Source organism: Hypomesus transpacificus, chromosome 19 (genome assembly GCF_021917145.1).
Source record: "Hypomesus transpacificus isolate Combined female chromosome 19, fHypTra1, whole genome shotgun sequence".
NCBI classification, from domain to species: Eukaryota; Metazoa; Chordata; class Actinopteri; order Osmeriformes; family Osmeridae; genus Hypomesus; species Hypomesus transpacificus.
The window spans coordinates 1,084,711-1,105,383 of NC_061078.1; the positions used below are offsets into that span (position 1 = coordinate 1,084,711).

General features: G+C 54.1%; 1 protein-coding gene across 2 annotated transcripts; it reads right to left on the reverse strand.

The window, feature by feature from the left end:
- Positions 1-317: 317 nt before the first annotated feature.
- Positions 318-14,400, reverse strand: LOC124481983 (axin-1-like). 2 transcript variants are annotated; one of them, XM_047042303.1, is made up of 13 exons: positions 14,217-14,400; positions 12,350-13,032; positions 11,145-11,317; positions 10,193-10,348; positions 7,077-7,211; positions 6,237-6,336; positions 5,928-6,065; positions 5,328-5,676; positions 4,827-4,995; positions 4,565-4,729; positions 4,192-4,485; positions 3,859-4,008; positions 318-1,915 (listed from the first exon to the last, which is right to left on the reverse strand). In XM_047042303.1, exons 2-13 carry the CDS (start codon positions 12,944-12,946, stop codon positions 1,789-1,791), a joined length of 2,553 nt encoding a protein of 850 aa, XP_046898259.1. In that variant the 5' UTR covers positions 12,947-13,032; positions 14,217-14,400; the 3' UTR covers positions 318-1,788. The 2 variants fall into 2 exon arrangements, with proteins under 2 accessions (XP_046898259.1, XP_046898258.1); XM_047042302.1 differs by having other exon boundaries at positions 4,565-4,732.
- Positions 14,401-20,673: the final 6,273 nt, after the last annotated feature.

Sequence of the window (20,673 nt, forward strand, 5' to 3'; positions counted from 1 at the left end):
GTTTTACTAATTTGCTCCTATTCAAAAACCTAACTAATCCTGAATCTGGGATTGTAATCTCAGCTATGTTGCGGTGACCATCTACTCCACGACAACATATTAAACTTCTGTTAACAGATAAGTAGGCCATTTTATTCATAAAGACAAAATTGATATTTAAGTATTGTGCTATAACATACCAATAGCCTACTACAAACATCAGATTAACAAAGAAATAATAATAATATGTATATCCCCCCCCCCCCCCTAAATATGAAATGTTGGTAATATTCTGTAAACAGCATGGTGGTGTAGCTATGCACACGCGCACTGCTTGGTATTTATCCAACAGTTCTTTATTATCCAAGTACCTTGTTAAAAAGTCGCCCTGCATCCCACACAGCACCATCTTACAAAATAAACACCAATCAGCGCACTGTTGCCGGGCAGGTTTGGAGGACACATGAAATATGAGAATGTACATATTTACAGGAGGAAGAATCCAGACACGGATGATAATCATGATCAACAACAACAACGTGATGACCCCGCTTGTTAACAATAAAACATTGTGACCACGGGGGTGAGGGGAAGAAGGGGAGTACATGTGAAGGCTTTCAACTTAGGACGTAAAAGGCACTGCTTTTTAATTGAACTGATACGTGGTCATAATCACTGACACTTGTTTGGTAATACGATTAACAATAATAATAATAATCATATTATTAAAAACAAACCCCCCTCTGTTCCAGATTGTTCTAATATGGGGGAGGGGGGCGGCATAAATAGTGGATTTGAAAGGCCAGGGAAGTTTAGACACTTAGAAACAACACAGCCAACGCGATGGCCCGTCGTCACGGTGACAACGTCCCCAGCAGCCAACATGCTTGTCAGGAATGGAAACATCCACTTCCTGTAAACCACTTCCTGTCTTTAAACTGTCAAAACAGGAGGGGGGACGACAGGTGATTCATGATTCATAGGTTAGTTACAAACAGCACTGACACACACAAACACTTGTCACTATGGAGACAGGTCTACATGGTCTTTGGTTGTGTCAGGCATTCAGGCTCAGAGAGGAGAGGGAGTGGGAGGGAAAGGAGGAGAGTGATAGAAAGAGGGATGGGGAGAGAGGGGGGCGATCTGACACAGACTAGGCCGAGTTGAGGGTTGGAAGAAGATTTGAGGTGTTCTAGAACCTTGTGGAACAACCAGGTCCACTGGGAAGGTTCTAATGTTAGAACAGTCGGAAAGAGAGAGAAAGGGAGGGAGAGGACGAGAGAGAGGAGGGTCGTCCTGATGAGACTAAAGCACGCAGGTTCTGGTTAGTCAGAACTACAGAAGGGTACCTGAGTACACACGCATCCCTCCATAAACTACAAACATGGCGGACACTGGCTAGCGGATGACCTGTTCTTCAGTCTGAATGCCTGGCGTAGCATCAGAAGTCTGTAGTTTTTGAGGTTGGTTCACGTCACTACAGGACACCAGACCAAACGCTGTTGTCTCGGTAACAAGGCATTGGGCTGGGTTCCATTCCAAAACAATACTCATTCTCTTCCCTTATTTGACCACTGGCCTCTCTTCCTCTCTCCCTTCCTACACCCCTCTCCCCTCCTCCCCTTCTCTCCTCTGACAGAAGGGAGATTACCTACATCTTCCACTTCTCTCCCTCCCTCCCTTCCTCTCTCTACTTCCTCCCTCCTTGGTTCCCCAACAGAAACGTTTCTCTCCTCTCGTCTTCTCAGCCTTTATCTGACTCATCCTCCTCTTCTTCTGGCTTCCGAGGTTCCACTTCCTGTTTCCTGTTCAGTCAACCTTCTCCACCTTTCCCACTATCTTCTCCTCGTAGATGGGCAAGATGGCGTCATCTTCCTTCACCTCCTCGAACACCACCCCGCAGTCAAACTCATCACTCACTCTCTTGAAGTAGAACCTAGAGGAGAGGGGGAATGGAGGGAGGGAGAGGGGGGAGGATGGAGGGAGAGGGGGGAGGATGGAGGGAGGGAGAGGGGGGAGGATGGAGGGAGGGGGGGGGAGGATGGAGGGAGGGAGAGGGGGGGAGGATGGAGGGAGGGAGAGGGGGGGAGGATGGAGGGAGGGAGAGGGGGGAGGATGGAGGGAGAGGGGGGAAGGATGGAGAGAGAGGGGGGAAGGATGGAGAGAGAGGGGGGAAGGATGGAGAGAGAGGGGGGAGGATGGAGGTAGGGAGGGAGAGGGGGGGATGATGGAGGGAGAGGGGGGAGGATGGATGGAGAGGGGGGAGGATGGAGGGAGGGAGAGAGAGGGGGGGATGGAGGAAGAGGGGGGGGATGGAGGGAGGATGGAGGAAGAGGGGGGGGATGGAGGGAGGGAGGGAGGGAGAGGGGAGGATGGAGGAAGAGGGGGGAAGGATGGAGGGAGGAGGGGGGATGGAGGGAGGGGGATGGAGGGAGAGGGGAGGATGGAGGAAGAGGGGGGAAGGATGGAGGGAGGGGGGGGGTGGAGGGAGGGAGAGGGGAGGATGGAGGAAGAGTGGGGAAGGATGGATGGAGGGAGGGAGAGGGGGGAGGATGGATGGAGGGAGGGAGAGAGAGGGGGGAAGGATGGAGGAAGAAGGTGGAGGATGGAGGGAGGGGGGGAAGGATGGAGGGAGGGGGGGAGGATGGAGGAAGAGGGGGGAGGATGGAGGGATGGAGGGAGGGGGGGAGAGAGGGGGAGGATGGAGGGAGGGAGAGGGGGGAGGATGGAGGGAGAGGGGGGGAGGATGGAGGGAGGGAGAGGGGGAGGATGGAGGGAGGGGGGGAGGATGGAGGGAGGGAGGGGGGGGAGGATGGAGGGAGGGAGGGGGGGGAGGATGGAGGGAGGGATTGATGGAGAGAAACAGCAAGGTTAGAATCAGAAAAGGCTACAATATACATACACACAATACAATATTGATAGATTATATTTTATTTAAGTTATATATATAATATATAAGTTACATATTCATACATAAGTAATAGCCCAAAATTATTTTGATAGTAATAGTATTGACTGTTACAGTATGTATATATATTATATTAGTGCTGTCAAACGATTACAATATTTAATCGCATCAATGTCATAGTTAACTTGCGATAAATCTAAATGTCCCTTGATTTCTTTTTGTCCCATAATTTTTTCTCATTTTAATCAACATGGAAAAGTGGATCGGAATGCTTAGTGCAAATGTTTTTTTGTAAATTGAAAACAACATTGCAATCGCCTGGCTTTGATGAGGGGGCGGAGAATTCTCATCAGCTGTGTGTTTGGCCATCAGGTGGTATTGCAGACTGGCCGTGCTGCGATGATAGCTCAGTTCACAACGACAAAACACACAGAACACTTTGGTCCCATTCAGAATCTTATTGGCATCCATTTTGGCGTCTCGCGCCCGCCATCCACTCAAAACGTAACGTTAGCCTAATACTCTTTGGCCGGCTGGCAAGCCCAAACAAGTGTGTGCGGTGTGCCTGTTGTTGTTTCCGGTCTAGCTAGGTCTAGGTGTGGTGTTGTAGTTTTTTAACGACAGTGGTTGTTTCAATAGCATGTGAAAAAAACTACAACGTTTGCTAGGCCAAAAAGAACGTTAATCTCATAATAAAAAAAATTGACGCCTTTAAAATGGGTTTGCGTTAACGCCATTAATAACGCGTTTAAGTGACTGACTAATATATATACAAACAGTATCCGGATTATTATATTTATATTATTTTATAATTTTTTTTTCAAACATACTAATAACAGTATCCTGAGTATTATGTTATTTTTTTAAACATAGTAATAACAGTATTATAAATGTTCACACGTAACTCAGCACCACCTCTTTCCATCTTCCTAGCAACCAACAACCCCATTTCCATGGCGACGACCCCTCACCTGTAGCCTCCCTTCTTGGTGAGCAGCTCCTTGAACTGGCCTAGCGTGACGACCCGCCCCCTGACCGAGGTCCGGTACGGGATTGGCTCCCCACAGAAGTAGTACGCCACCGTCACATTCTCATTGGCTGGCCGCTTGGCAGACTTGTGTCTGATGGGAGAAGCCAAAACAGAACACATTCGTTTACACACACACACACACTTACCCACTGCCGGCCACGCACACCCACAAACACATTCATACACAGACCTCCTAGCTCTCTCCAACACCCCCCCCCCCCACAGCTCTCTCTAACACACACACACTGTAACACACACACACTAACACACACACCTCTGTTTCTGCTGGCCCAGGGCGCTCCTCCTCCTCTCCTCCTCCAGCCTGCGGCGGGCCTCCTCCAGCTGGGTGAGGGGGTTGGGGGCAGGGTTGGGGGGCATGGTGGGGTCCTGGATGAAGGGGTGGGAGGGCATGACCCCCGGGTGGGGGTGAGAGGTCACGACCCCGGGGTTCCGGAGCTGGGCGCTGACCCAGGGGTGCACGGCTCCTGGACGCTCCACGGACACGGGGCGGGAGGAGGAGGCGGAGGGGGGGTCACCCTTCCTGCTGGAGCCTCCTGCACTGCTGCTCCTAGAGGGGGGAGAGAGAGTTACACAGAGTCCTGTGTGTGTGTGTGTGTGTGTGGTGTGGTGTGGTGTGAGTGTCTTACCCATGTGTGTTCTTCTTGTGTCTTAGTGCCTCCCCCTCCATCATCCATTGGAGGATCTTCTGGTTCCTCTCCAGATCGTCCAATGGGCTCTGAGTATCCAAGCCCCGCCCCTCCTCACCAGACTCCACCTTCTTGGAGGGTCGTTTCGACAACGTGCTGCCTTTACTGCTGCACACACACACACAGCAATATTCATACACATATCTCAACCGTTCCGACACTAAAGGAGACCCCCCTGTTACTACAGCAACTCAGTTCTCACCCGTATCCCAGCATGCCTTCCACGGTGCCGTCGGCATAGTTACGACCCCTCCCTGCGTAGTGGTGGGCGTCGCCATTCCAGACGAATTGGCCCCTAAGCCCCGCCTCCTCTGAGGATCGAGCCACGCCCCCTGGAGGGTGGTGGTAGTTGTGCTTGTGGTGAAACACACCTGGACACACACACAGAAAGAAGGGACAGGTTCAACTGGGATCTCTGTTTTCAGATTTGAGGTGAATAAAACTTCAGATGTATATAGACATGTAGAGCAAGAGAGGGTGTGGATGGTGTGTGAGAGTGTGTGTATGGTGTGTATCTGTATGGTGTGTGTGTGTGTGTGTGTATGGTGTGTGTGTATGGTTTGTGAGAGTGTGTATGGTGTGTGAGTGTGTGTATATGGTGTGTGAGTGTGTGTGTATGGTGTGTGCGTGTATGGTGTGTGTGTGTGTGTATGGTTTGTGAGAGTGTGTATGGTGTGTGAGTGTGTGTGTGCGTGAGTCTCACCTGCTCCCACAGCAGCATTGTCTCCTCCCTTCTGCCCCGCCCTGTGCCCCCTGCCCCCCGCACCCCCCCGGGGGTACGACCCTGCGACCCCCCCGTCGGGCGAGCGAGACTTGGGGGAGGGGCGTCCTGTGGTCGCCCCCGGCGACTGCCCCCCGGGCGTCCTCATGACCCTCTGCACGTGCTCGTCCAAGATAGCCTCCGGGTTGTCCTCGTGGTCGTCGTGGTAACCGCCCGTCTCCGAGTAGCGGGCTCCGTAGAGGGGCGGGAGGGAAGAGGGGGGGAGGGGCTTGTTGCCGTGGCTTGTCAGCGTGGTTGCCATGGAGACGTCGGCGTCGTCGCCCTCCTCTTCCTGTTGGATTCAGGAACACATGCAAACAAGAAATGTCAACTGAGGTTGAAAACATCTTAGTTTGCCATCCTTGTGAGGATCAAGAACATATCTTCTTCTTAAACAAGGCCACACATGTGTCCTTTCAGATACACACCCTCTCACAACAGACAGACACTCCTCAGCCTCCCCCCCTGCTCACCAGACAGACCCTCCTCAGCCTCCCCCCCTGCTCACCAGACAGACCCTCCTCAGCCTCCCCCCCTGCTCACCAGACGGACCCTCCTCAGCCTCTCCTCCAGCCGCTCCTGGGCCTCCCTCTCTCTCAGCACCGTCTGCAGACGTCTGATCAGGTCGGCAGCAAACCTCTCTGGCTCCACCTGGACGTCCTTAGGCATGCGGTACGTGCGCTACAAACACACACACAGTAGAAGACAAAGTATGAATCACTCCATCATAATGAGGAATGATAGGGTTAGGTTTGTGTGTGCGTGTGAGAGTGTGTGTTGGTGTGTGTGTGTTGGTGTGTGTGCGTGTGAGAGTGTGCGTGTGTGTGTGTGTGAGAGTGTGTGTGTACTCACTGGTATGTGAGGTAGAGGAACGCGTCCATTGGCTTTCACACTGTCATGCATCTCTCTGCGATGATGCTTCCGATGATACCGGTATGGTGGAATCCCATCCCTGCAACACACACACCTGGTTACACATAACCATTCAGCAAAACTTGCTTACAGGCTGCTGTAAGGAGAGAGACTGTGTGCTTACAGGCTGCTGTTGGTCAGGGGCAGTGAGTGTGTGTGTGTGCTTACAGGCTGCTGTCGGTCAGGGACAGTGTGTGTGTGTGCTTACAGGCTGCTGTCTGTCAGGGACAGTGTGTGTGTGTGTGTGTGTGTGCTTGCAGGCTGCTGTCTGTCAGGGACAGTGTGTGTGTGTGTGTGCTTGCAGGCTGCAGTCTGTCAGGGACAGTGTGTGTGTGTGCTTACAGGCTGCTGTCGGTCAGGGACAGTGTGTGTGTGTGCTTGCAGGCTGCTGTCTGTCAGGGACAGTGTGTGTGTGTGCTTACAGGCTGCTGTCTGTCAGGGACAGTGTGTGTGTGTGCTTACAGGCTGCTGTCTGTCAGGGACAGTGTGTGTGTGTGCTTACAGGCTGCTGTCTGTCAGGGACAGTGTGTGTGTGCTTACAGGCTGCTGTCTGTCAGGGACAGTGTGTGTGTGCTTACAGGCTGCTGTCTATCAGGGACAGTGTGTGTGTGTGCTTACAGGCTGCTGTCTGTCAGGGACAGTGTGTGTGTGTGCTTACAGGCTGCTGTCTGTCAGGGACAGTGTGTGTGTGTGCTTACAGGCTGCTGTCTGTCAGGGACAGTGTGTGTGTGTGTGCTTACAGGCTGCTGTCTGTCAGGGACAGTGTGTGTGTGTGCTTACAGGCTGCTGTCTGTCAGGGACAGTGTGTCTGCATCGCTGGACATGCTCTGCTGCTCGCTGTCGTTAGCGCTGGTTGCCGGGGCGTGTGCATACCCCATATTGACATAGTATGGGTTAGCCGGCTCCCTCCAGGACCTGGGGGGGCAGATACACACTGAGAGAGGGAGGGGAGAGAGACACAGAGAGAGAGACAGAGAGAGAGAGACACAGAGAGAGAGGGAGGGGGGAGAGACACAGAGAGAGAGACACAGAGAGAGAGAGACACTGAGAGAGGGAGGGGAGAGAGACACTGAGAGAGAGACACAGAGAGAGAGAGAGGGGGGAGAGACACAGAGAGAGGGAGGGGAGAGAGACACAGAGAGAGAGAGACAGAGAGAGAGGGAGGGGAGAGAGACACTGAGAGAGAGACACAGAGAGAGGGAGGGGAGAGAGACACTGAGAGAGAGACACAGAGAGAGAGACACACTGAGAGAGGGAGGGGAGAGAGACACTGAGAGAGAGACACAGAGAGAGAGAGAGGGGGGAGAGACACAGAGAGAGAGACACAGAGAGAGGGAGGGGAGAGAGACACAGAGAGAGAGACACAGAGAGAGGGGGGAGAGACACAGAGAGAGAGACACAGAGAGAGAGAGACACAGAGAGAGGGAGGGGGGAGAGACACTGAGAGAGAGACACAGAGAGAGAGACACAGAGAGGGAGGGGAGAGAGACACAGAGAGAGGGAGGGGGGAGAGACACAGAGAGAGAGACACAGAGAGAGAGACACAGAGAGAGAGAGGGAGGGGGGAGAGACACTGAGAGAGAGACACAGAGAGAGAGGGAGGGGGGAGAGACACAGAGAGAGGGAGGGGAGAGAGACACACACTGAGAGAGGGAGGGGGGAGAGACACTGAGAGAGAGGGAGGGGAGAGAGACACACACTGAGAGAGGGAGGGGGGAGAGACACAGAGAGAGACGGAGGGGGGAGAGACACACACTGAGAGAGGGAGGGGGGAGAGACACACACTGAGAGGGAGGGGGGAGAGACACTGAGAGAGAGAGGGAGGGGAGAGAGACACAGAGAGAGAGACAGAGAGAGAGAGACACAGAGAGAGAGGGAGGGGGGAGAGACACAGAGAGAGAGACACAGAGAGAGAGAGACACTGAGAGAGGGAGGGGAGAGAGACACTGAGAGAGAGACACAGAGAGAGAGAGAGGGGGGAGAGACACAGAGAGAGGGAGGGGAGAGAGACACAGAGAGAGAGAGACAGAGAGAGAGGGAGGGGAGAGAGACACTGAGAGAGAGACACAGAGAGAGGGAGGGGAGAGAGACACTGAGAGAGAGACACAGAGAGAGAGACACACTGAGAGAGGGAGGGGAGAGAGACACTGAGAGAGAGACACAGAGAGAGAGAGAGGGGGGAGAGACACAGAGAGAGAGACACAGAGAGAGGGAGGGGAGAGAGACACAGAGAGAGAGACACAGAGAGAGGGGGGAGAGACACAGAGAGAGAGACACAGAGAGAGAGAGACACAGAGAGAGGGAGGGGGGAGAGACACTGAGAGAGAGACACAGAGAGAGAGACACAGAGAGGGAGGGGAGAGAGACACAGAGAGAGGGAGGGGGGAGAGACACAGAGAGAGAGACACAGAGAGAGAGACACAGAGAGAGAGAGGGAGGGGGGAGAGACACTGAGAGAGAGACACAGAGAGAGAGGGAGGGGGGAGAGACACAGAGAGAGGGAGGGGAGAGAGACACACACTGAGAGAGGGAGGGGGGGAGAGACACTGAGAGAGAGGGAGGGGAGAGAGACACACACTGAGAGAGGGAGGGGGGAGAGACACAGAGAGAGACGGAGGGGGGAGAGACACACACTGAGAGAGGGAGGGGGGAGAGACACACACTGAGAGGGAGGGGGGAGAGACACTGAGAGAGAGAGGGAGGGGGGAGAGACACTGAGAGAGAGAGACAGAGAGAGAGACACAGAGAGAGAGGGAGGGGGGAGAGACACAGAGAGAGGGAGGGGAGAGAGACACACACTGAGCGAGGGAGGGGGAGAGACACTGAGAGAGAGGGAGGGGAGAGAGACACACACTGAGAGAGGGAGGGGGGAGAGACACAGAGAGAGAGAGGGAGGGGGGAGAGACACTGAGAGAGAGAGACAGAGAGAGAGACACAGAGAGAGAGGGAGGGGGGAGAGACACTGAGAGAGAGGGAGGGGAGAGAGACACACACTGAGAGAGGGAGGGGGGAGAGACACTGAGAGAGAGGGAGGGGAGAGAGACACACACTGAGAGAGGGAGGGGGGAGAGACACAGAGAGAGAGGGAGGGGAGAGAGACACACACTGAGAGAGGATGGGGGGAGAGACACACACTGAGAGAGGGAGGGGGGAGAGACACTGAGAGAGAGAGGGAGGGGGGAGAGACACACACTGAGAGAGGGAGGGGGGAGAGACACAGAGAGAGAGAGGGAGGGGGGAGAGACACAGAGAGAGACACTGAGAGAGAGAGGGAGGGGGGAGAGACACACACTGAGAGAGGGAGGGGGGAGAGACACAGAGAGAGACACTGAGAGAGAGAGGGAGGGGGAGAGACACACACTGAGAGAGGGAGGGGGGAGAGACACAGAGAGAGGGAGGGGGGAGAGACACACACTGAGAGAGGGAGGGGGGAGAGACACACACTGAGAGAGGGAGGGGGGAGAGACACACACTGAGAGAGGGAGGGGGGAGAGACACACACTGAGAGAGGGAGGGGGGAGAGACACAGAGAGAGAGAGGGGGGAGAGACACACACTGAGAGAGAGAGGGGGGAGAGACACACACTGAGAGAGGGAGGGGGGAGAGACACACACAGAGAGGGAGGGGGGAGAGACACAGAGAGAGAGAGGGGGGAGAGACACACTGAGAGAGAGAGGGGGGAGAGACACACACTGAGAGAGGGAGGGGGGAGAGACACACACTGAGAGAGGGAGGGGGGAGAGACACACACTGAGAGAGGGAGGGGGGAGAGACACACACTGAGAGAGGGAGGGGGGAGAGACACAGACTGAGAGAGGGAGGGGGGAGAGACACAGAGAGCGAAACACAGACAGACAGACAGACACAGAACGACAGAGAGCAATAGCTCCACCCACCTATCCACCCATCCAGTCTCATGCGTCCTCTTATTGGTCGAGGTCCTCTGGGGGGCGGTTTCCATCAACAGCATGTGAGTCAGCCGATTGGCTGGAGTGTCCCCAGACTCCTCCTCCTCTTCCTCCTCTTCCTCCTCCCCTCCTGCATGTCCGTTCCTGGACACACACATACAGTCACCTCAGGATCACCACGTCTGACAGCTCAGAACACGCCTCTCCCCTTCACCTCACAGAACATGCCTCTCCCCATCACAGAACACGCCTCTCCCCCTCCCCTCACAGAACACGCCTTTCCCCCTCACAGAACACGCCTTTCCCCCTCACAGAACACGCCTCTCCCCCTCACAGAACACGCCTCTCCCCCTCACAGAACACGCCTCTCCCCCTCCCCTCACAGAACACGCCTTTCTCCCTCACAGAACACGCCTCTCCCCCTCCCCCCACAGAACACGCCTCTCCCCCTCCCCTCACAGAACACGCCTTTCCCCCTCACAGAACACGCCTCTCCCCCTCCCCTCACAGAACACGCCTCTCCCCCTCCCCTCCGTGTTTGCTGCTCTAATACTTTTATTGCGGTTATTGCTGTGCTGTTATTGCTGTGCTGTTATTGCGGTGCTGTTATTGCGGTGCTGTTATTGCGGTGCGGTTATTGCGGTGCGGTTATTATGGTGCGGTTATTGCGGTGCTGTTATTGCGGTGCTGTTATTGCGGTGCTGTTATTGCGGTGCGGTTATTGCGGTGCGGTTATTGCGGTGCTGTTATTGCGGTGCTGTTATTGCGGTGCTGTTATTGCGGTGCTGTTATTGCGGTGCTGTTATTGCGGTGCGGTTATTGCGGTGCTGTTATTGCGGTGCTGTTATTGCGGTGCTGTTATTGCGGTGCTGTTATTGCGGTGCTGTGGCGTATCACCCACTAAAGCAGGAGGTGCCCCAGGTGAGGGTGACAGACCCACCTCCACTCCACGTCCTCAGTGAGGGTGGGCAGGTAGCCGGGGGGCCGGGGGCTCTGCTCGCTGGGGGGCTTAGGGCTCTCGCCCCCCGTCCTGGTGTACTCCAGGTACACGTCTGACTTCAGGAACAAAGGGTAGGTGTTCTCCTCCATGGTGGTCTGGATCTCTGTCTGGGCCTGGACACACACACACACAGAAAGACACACACACACACAGAGAGACACACACACACAGACACACACACAGAGACACGATTATTGATTCGATTCTCGGCTAGAACATTGAAACACAGGGACATTCTAGAACAGTGATACATTCTAGAATCCAGCTCAGATTTCCAGATTGATCAATGTTCTAGAACACAGTGTTTCCCACACATAGACTAATTTGTGGCGGTGCGCCACAGAATCAACACCGGCCGCCACACATTGCGTTTCGTAAAATATTTGTTTTTATCGCTATTTAGGTTAAAACACGCAGCGTATTCGTTCAGCTGCATTTCCTTTCCCCTGCTCTCCCTCCGTCTCTCTGTCACTCATGCGTCTTTCTCACATATGCACAGTCACAACGTCAGCACACGTTAGCAACAACAACGCATACATATGCCGTTCTAGTAAGACCGACAGCTATATCAGCGAGCCTTCAGCATTAGTGCCGTAGCTAAAAGTCGAGAAAAGTTGAGGCTACTTTTCGCGAGGTACCTTACTCACATTTACATTTAGTCATTTAGCAGACGCTCTTATCCAGAGCTAATTACAGTACTCGAAGTTTCCCCTTCGTTCTTTTGGTGAGAAGTCTCAAGAGCTAGCTTACCCGGCGTCATGGAGCCAACCAGTTAAATAGTTGTTTAGCACTAGGGTTGCTACATGCATAATGCAGAAATAATATGTTAGTTGTTGTTAATTTTGTGAAGGTGTGAATCATTTTGGATTAATATTTAATGTAACAAATTACTAACAAATTAACTGTAAAGAATTATTAACGAAGGAATTATTACGACCCCCCCCCCCCCCCCCCCCCCCCCCCCCCCCCGTCTGACAACCCCCACCCCTCCCCGCCACAATTAGGTTTCTAATCTGTGGGAAACACTGGAACATGTTCCGGATCCATAGTGATGAGATCCAGGATCACAGATCTATCTCCTTCACAGACAGACCCCCCTAACTGGACCAGGGCTCAGGGGTGAAAGGTCAGGGGTGAAAGGTTACCTGCTCGAACATGGAGGCGTCGGGTGCCAGGCGCACCACACAGTCCCTGATGAAGCTCTTGGTGGCGGGTTTGATCTGGCGCGCCACAATCCCGCCCCCATCCTGCACATACTTCCTGTAGATGGCCTTGGCCAGCTTGGGCCTCTTCTCCTGATTGGCCGTCTTGCGGAAGCCGCTGCAGGCGAACCAGAAGTCCAGCAGGTCGGCGCAGCCCTCCTGCCGCAGGAAGCTGCGGAACAGCTGGATCCCCTCCTGGTCGTCCAGCAGCGAGTGCAGAGACTCCGCCCACTTCAGGTAGGGCGGCGTGGGGGAGGCGGAGCCTTCAGGCTCGTAGCCCAGGTCCAAGTCGGGGCGGCGGGGAGTGGCGGAGGGGGGGTCCCGGTAGAGGTCGGCCTTCGAGGGGGGGTGGTAGAAGGAGGGGAGGGGGGGGCAGGCGTGGCTAGGGGGAGTGAGGGAGCCCCCTCCTTCTCCTCTCCCCCCACCACCCCCCTCCTCTCCCGGTACCGGGGGCCTAGGGGCGTCCTCGGTGAAGGGGGCGTGGCCCTCCAGCACGCTGCCCCGGTAGCCAATCCCTGGTATGTCTCTGACAGCGCTCATGTCTTATTGGTTGGCTAGCCGCAGACGGGCGCTTGGACGCGTAGTCAGTTGTGCTCCTCTTCTACCGAACCTGAGTGGTGTTTTCCCTGGAGGAGGAGATGAGAGAGGGTGAGAGGAGGAGAGGAGGAGGAGATTAAGGAGAGGAAAGGGGGATGCGAGGAGAGCGATGATAGGCGGAGGAGATTAAGGAGAGGAGAGAGGGATGACACAGGGAGGTGAGCCGGAAAACAGAAGAGACAGGGGAGAGGAGGGACTAGGAGGGAGGGAGGAGAGAAGATATGATGATATCCCATGAAGAAAGACTACAACAGGGGTTAGGGAGGAGAGAGAGCAGCGGAGCGTGGGAATGACAGGCTGACATATACCAGTGAGGAGAGAAGAAAGCCAAACAGAGGAGGAAGGGTTGAGGGCAAGTTGAGCAGGATAAGTGTGTCTAACCAGGGTTATCAACTCACTGAAGAAATGTAGCTAGCCAGCTACTCAACTACCCCATACACAACAGTTAGACAGCTAGCACACTAGCAAGCCAGCTAGCAAGCCAGCTAGCTATCTGGAAACATGTTAATTTAAGAGACAATGGCCATCTTGCTAGCAGTGATTTAGAATCGTATTTACTACTGTAACAATGACTTCTATGATTAACGGTGGACATCTCTAGAACATTTGGTGCTAGATCTCCTGAAGATCTGTACATCATCACGTGAGCTAACAGCTAGCCGGCTAAAGCCATCCAAAAGCAAAACAACGACCAACAGCACCAACAATACATCTAACCAAGCCGAGACAAGTTGTCACTAGATAGTAGCTAAGCTAGCTGGCTAGCAATAAACAATGCACTTCCACGTAAACGACGATGGTCGACTATTCGGCTAACGACTTCGATAGCGACCAGCCCTTTGAAGTGGGTCCCATTCATGCTGGCTGTGGTGAAGACGGTGGGGGGAAGGGTACACACACTGGGTACACCAACAAACTCTGCAGCCGCACAAGAAGGGCCTTTCCTTCAAAAACACTTTAGCTCACTGGCTAGCAACACAACACATTACTAACTCGAACAGACTTGCTGGTTTGGCAACACGATTCGTAACCCCACGCGTTAACGCTTACAACGCAAAGGGTTTGCTTGGTCAATCGCTGAGAGGTGGTAATAACGAAAGATCCTTCGATCCGGGATCAGACAAACCCAAGAAAGCGAGGGCACGTTTTACCCCGCTCAGCGCGAGCTAGCTAACCCCCCTAAAATATCTTGATATAAAAGTGTCCGTCATACCGTGTCTGAATGCCGGCTCCCCTTACACTATACCGGGGATCCTGCGGTGAAGAACGATCTCCAAAACGCGGCATAAGGACAGCTTTGTGTTGTTAAATATGGACGAAAACAAGCCGCTGTCTTATCCTCAACTCCCCATTGTAGCACCGACACACTCAGACGGAGTTGGAGAGAATACGTGCGTTCCGTGCGTGAGTGTGTGTTGGTGGTACTGGGCGCGAGCTCAACAGCGACGTAGACCGGTACGAGTGGTACACTGCAACGACCGCATGAATACCGGAATGTACAGTATCTTGCAACGAGAACTTAAGTGTCCCAGTAGACTCGGCTATCTGACAAGCAAATAAATAAAACAAACAGAAAAACAACACCATCGTACTTATCTCTAATCACAGAGTCAACAATGTAACTTTATTATTGTTGGCTACCGAATTCATGTCCTAAAGTCGTGACAATAATTAGTATTTCTTTATCAAGGTAAAATTGAAGAAACTGCAAGTTGCCGTACCGTTGAACACAGATATCTAAAGTTTAATTACGAAAGTCCTTCAGTGATTTATTTATATAACTCGAAAGTCCATTATCCCAAAACATCCATTGAACAATCAAAATATTATGAAATCCTACTCCATTCTAACACTCGCTCAATCAACAGGAGAGGGAACGAGAGAGAGATATAGAGTGAGTGAGAGATCTATCTACCTTTCAGTTCCTGCCTGTCTGGCCACCTCGCGCGAAGCCCATCTCCGGTGTGGAATGAGTGACAGGAGGACAGCGCTCGCCGCATGCTGCTGTCAGCGCCAGCCTTTCGCCAGTCACGCGCCAGGGTTGTCGTCCTGTCAGTCAAAGTGAGCATCGACCTGTGAGGGGTGGGAGAGGAGAAGGGGAGAGAGACAGAGAGGGGGAGAGACTTTGTAGTCAGTCAGTTCTACATCGACTCAGAATGACAACCAATCAATCTAAGGAAGTAATATACATGCCATGTGGCCTGATTGTCTGTCTGCCTGTGTCTGCCTGTCTGCCTGTGTGCCTGTCTGTGTGTCTGTATGTCTGTCTGTCATGCTGATACCTGTCTACCTGTCTTCCTGTCTGTGTGTCATGGTGATGGTCTGAGTGAACTAGAAGATAAGACAAGGGGAGAGAAGAAGAGGAGAGAGAACCAAAATGACTTGTGATACCTGTGAACATGCCTCTTCTGCATGTTGTGTTGTGACATCACAGGATGTCCTGTCAGGCAGGTGGGCGTGGCCTGTGAACACACCTGAGCTGGAGTTGAAAACACACAGGAACCGAGAGAGAGAGGGGGATTAGAGAGAGGGAGGAGAGAGGTGGAAGGAAGCTAAGAAGAGAGAGAGGGGGATGAACTTGACCTTTTGGATGTCTTAACTGTGGGTGGGGGGCTGGAGGTGGTCATGAATCAGTGATGACAGTGTGTGTGTGTGTGTGTGTGTGTGTGTGTGTGAGAGAGAGACTGTGTGTGTGTGAGTGTGCGAGAGAGAGTGTGTGAGAGACAGAGACTGAGAGAGAGAGAGAGAGTGTGTGTGTGTGTGGGAGAGAGAGAGTGTGAGTGTGAGAGAGTGTGTGTTAGTGTGTGTTAGTGTGTGTGAGAGAGAGATAGAGAGTGTGTGTGTGTGAGTGTAAGAGAGAGAGAGTGAGTGAGTGTGTGTGTGTAAGAGAGAGAGAGTGAGTGAGTGTGTGTGTGTAAGAGAGAGAGAGTGAGTGTGTGAGTGTAAGAGAGAGGGAGTGAGTGTGTGTGTGTCCTAGGGGAAGGTGGTCAGGATCCCCTTGCTAGAGAAAAGGTCACCCCACAGGGGAGACACAACACACACCTGGTCTCCTGCTCCTCAAGGATATGTGTGTGTGCTTATTATTGTTCATGTTACACTTGTCTTCCCATGCACACACACACACACACACACACACACACACACACACACACACACACAAGGGCACAAACACCTTACTCCTTTTCAAATGTAGTGATGCCAATGGGAGAGACACATTAGTATTCATGAGTGTGTGTGTGTGAGAGAGAGAGAGAAACGGAGAGAGAGAGAGAGAGAGAGAGAGAGAGAGAGAGAGAGAGAGAGAGACAGAGAGAGACATTATAACCTGATTATATTGTCTATATAGCAAGAGTCACATTCTCACAAACTAGTCAGAGGGTCATTCTAGAACAGGGTTGTAAAGCACTCTAGAACAGTAGGCCAATGGGAGAAGAACCAGGCAGGAGGCACACTATAACATTCTACAGGAGGTTAATTCCACAAAGTTCTGGCAGTGGTCGTGATACTGTAACCATTAGCTACCATGATCACTATCACCCAGGCAATATACAGTCCTGGCTGACTGCGGCCAGGTGTGTGTGCGTGTGTGTGTGTGTCATAAATGCGGCACTACAAACCTAACCCAAGGCCAAGTCATTATGACCCTTGACGGGTAACCATGGTGACGTTGATACGTGACAGGCCGGCTCTGGCGGCACCTCAGAGATAACAACACGGAACTGATGACTTCATCAGGAAGCAAAGTACGTCTGGAACATTCTGGAGCCAGGGTACACAAAGCCATGACGTACTCTACATTTATACCTACATATTGATTTATATTTTATATTTGATAGTTTATGGTTGAGAAATATAAATACTTTATTGTTTGTCCTCTGTTTTTACTATTGAGTAGAAAATGCCTCCTACTTCTCATCAATCGTCTTTGGTGGGTGACCTTTTGGCAACTTACAAAACATTTCTGTGTGAGAAATGCATGATCCCCTCCTTGAGTCACCACCTTACCGCGGTGGAGGGGTTTGCGTGTCCTAGTGATCCTGGAAGCTATGTTGTCGGGGGCTTCATGCCCCTGGTAGGGTCTCCCAAGGCAAACAGGTTCCAGGTGAAAGACCAGACAAAGAGTGGCTCAAAAAACCAACCATGAAGAAATACAACAATGGTTCTCAGTTGCCCCTGCCCGGAAGCGGGTCACCGGGGCCCCCCCCTGGAGCCAGGCCCGGGGGTGGGGCTCGATGGCGAGCGCCTGGTGGCCGGGCCTTTTCCCATGGGGCCCGGTCGGGCACAGCCCGAAGAGACAACGTGGGACCCTCTTCCAGTGGGCTCACCATCCGCAGGAGGGGTCATGGGGGTCGGGTGCAGTGTGAGACGGGCGGCGGCCGAAGGCGGGGGCCTTGGCGGTCCGATCCTCGGCTGCAAAAGTTAGCTTTAGGGACGTGGAACGTCACCTCGCTGGCGGGAAAGGAGCCTGAGCTGGTGCGCGAGGTAGAGAGTTTCCGGCTAGATATAGTCGGCCTCGCCTCGACGCACAGCGTGGGCTCCGGAACCAGTCTCCTTGAGAGGGGCTGGACTCTCTTCCACTCTGGAGTTGCCCTTGGTGAGAGGCGTCGAGCTGGGGTGGGAATACTGGTTTCCCCTCGGTTCGGCGCCTGTACATTGGGGTTCACCCCGGTGGACGAGAGGGTAGCCTCCCTCCGCCTTAGGGTGGGGGGACGGGTCCTCACTGTCGTTTGTGCTTATGCACCAAACGGCAGCTCAGAGTACCCACCCTTTTTGGAGTCTCTGGGGGGGGTGCTGGAAAGCGCTCCTCCTGGGGATTCCCTCGTCCTCCTGGGGGACTTCAATGCTCATGTGGGCAATGACAGTGAGACCTGGAGGGGCGTGATTGGGAGGAACGGCCCCCCCGATCTGAACCCGAGTGGTGTTTTGTTGTTGGACTTCTGTGCTAGACACGGTTTGTCCATAACGAACACCATGTTCAAGCATAAGGGTGTCCATATGTGCACCTGGCACCAGGACACCCGAGGTCTCAGTTCGATGATCGACTTTGTAGTCGTGTCATCGGACTTGGGGCCGCATGTCTTGGACACTCGGGTGAGGAGAGGGGCGGAGCTGTCAACTGATCACCACCTGGTGGTGAGTTGGCTTCGATGGTGGGGGAGGACGCCGGTCAGGCCTGGCAGGCCCAAACGTAATGTGAGGGTCTGCTGGGAACGTCTGGCGGAACCCTCTGTCAGAAGGAGCTTCAACTCCCACCTCCGGGAGAGCTTCGATCATGTCTCGGGGGGGGCCGGGGACATTGAGTCCGAATGGGCCATGTTCCGGGCCTCCATTGTTGAAGCGGCTGACCGGAGCTGCGGCCGCAGGGCGGTCGGTGCATGTCGCGGCGGTAACCCTCGGACCCGGTGGTGGACTCCGGAGGTGAGGGATGCCGTCAAGCTGAAGAAGGAGGCCTATCGGACTTTATTGGCTGGTAGGACTCCAGAGGCAGCTGATGTGTACCGGCAGGCCAAGCGGAACGCGGCTTTGGCGGTCGCGGAGGCAAAAACCCGGGCATGGGAGGAGTTCGGCGAGGCCATGGAGAATGACTTCCGAACGGCTTCAAAAAGGTTCTGGACCACCATCCGGCGGCTCAGGAGGGGGAAGCAGTGCTCTGTCAACACTGTATACGGTGGGGATGGTGCGCTGCTGACCTCGACGGGGGACGTCCTGGATCGGTGGAAGGAATACTTCGAAGACCTCCTTAATTCCACCAACACGCTTTCCGACGTGGAGGCAGAGTCTGGGGACATCGGGGGGGGCCCTTCTATCTCTGGGGCTGAGGTCGCCGAGGTGGTTGAAAAGCTCCGCGGTGGCAGGGCCCCTGGGGTGGATGAGGTCCGCCCGGAGTTCCTTAAGGCTCTGGATGTTGTAGGGCTGTCTTGGTTGACACGACTCTGCAACATCGCGTGGACATCGGGGACAGTGCCTCTGGACTGGCAGACCGGGGTGGTGGTTCCTCTCTTTAAAAAGGGGGACCGGAGGGTGTGCTCCAACTTTAGGGGGATCACACTCCTCAGCCTCCCTGGGAAAGTCTATTCAGGGGTCCTGGAGAGGAGGGTCCGTCGGATTGTCGAACCTCGGATTCAGGAGGAGCAATGTGGTTTTCGTCCTGGCCGTGGAACAGTGGACCAGCTTTATACCCTCCGCGGAGTCCTGGAGGGTACATGGGAGTTCGCCCAACCAGTCTACACATGTTTTGTGGATTTGGAAAAGGCGTTCGACCGTGTCCCTCGGGGGCTCATGTGGGGGGTGCTCCGAGAGTACGGGGTACCGGATTTCCTGATCGGGGCTGTCCGGTCCCTGTACGACCGGTGCCAGAGTTTGGTCCGCATTGCCGGTAGTAAGTCGAACTTGTTTCCGGTGAGGGTTGGACTCCGCCAGGGCTGCCCTATGTCACCGATTCTGTTCATTACCTATATGGACAGAATTTCTAGGCGCAGCCAGGGTGTTGAGGGGGTCCGGTTTGGTGACCTCAGGATCGGGTCGCTGCTTTTTGCGGATGATGTGGTCCTGTTGGCTTCATCGGGCCGTGACCTTCAGCTCTCACTGGAGCGGTTCGCAACCGAATGTGAAGCGGCTGGGATGCGAATCAGCACCTCCAAATCTGAGGCCATGGTAATCGACCGGAAAAGGGTGGAGTGCCATCTCCGGGTCGGGGAGGAGATCCTGAACCAAGCGGAGGAGTTCAAGTATCTCGGGGTCTTGTTCACGAGTGAGGGAAGAATGGAGCGCGAGGTCGACAGGCGGATCGGTGCGGCGTCCGCAGTGATGCGGGCTCTGCATCGGTCCGTCGTGGTGAAGAAGGAGCTGAGTCGAAAGGCGAAGCTCTCTATTTACCAGTCGATCTACGTTCCTACCCTCACCTATGGTCACGAACTATGGGTAGTGACCGAAAGAACGAGATCGCGAATACAAGCGGCCGAAATGAGCTTTCTCCGTAGGGTGTCCGGGCTCTCCCTTAGAGATAGGGTGAGAAGCTCGGTCATCCGGGAGGGGCTCAGAGTAGAACCGCTGCTCCTCCGCGTCGAGAGGAGCCAGCTGAGGTGGCTCGGGCATCTGATTAGGATGCCTCCTGGACGCCTCCCTGGTGAGGTGTTCCGGGCACGTCCCACTGGGAAGAGGCCCCGGGGAAGACCCAGGACACGCTGGAGGGACTATGTCTCTCAGCTGGCCTGGGAACGCCTTGGGGTCCCCCAGGAAGAGCTGGCGGAAGTGGCCGGGGGGAGGGAAGTCTGGGCCTCCCTGCTTAGGTCGCTGCCCCCGCGACCCGATCCCCGGACAAGCGGCAGATGACGACGACGACGAAATGCATGATTAGCCCAAACTATCATGTCTGAGGCTAACAATGCTAGCTGAGCCTGTTTCCTTGCTGCAGTGATGTGTCCTGGATGTGTGACGTGACTGACAAGGGGAGCAGGTACATATACTAGGGAGGGTGATCACAACAGACAACAGCTGGGTGGAGACCGAGGAGAGCAGGGAACCAGGAACCAGGAGAGAGAGAAAACCAGGAGTGGAACGCACAACCAGGGGAAAAACAACAGAATAACCAGGGCCAACCCAGCTGCCAGGTTAAAGCTGATTTTCTCCGGCAGCAAGATAGCCCAGTAATCTTATATTTACTTCCCCCG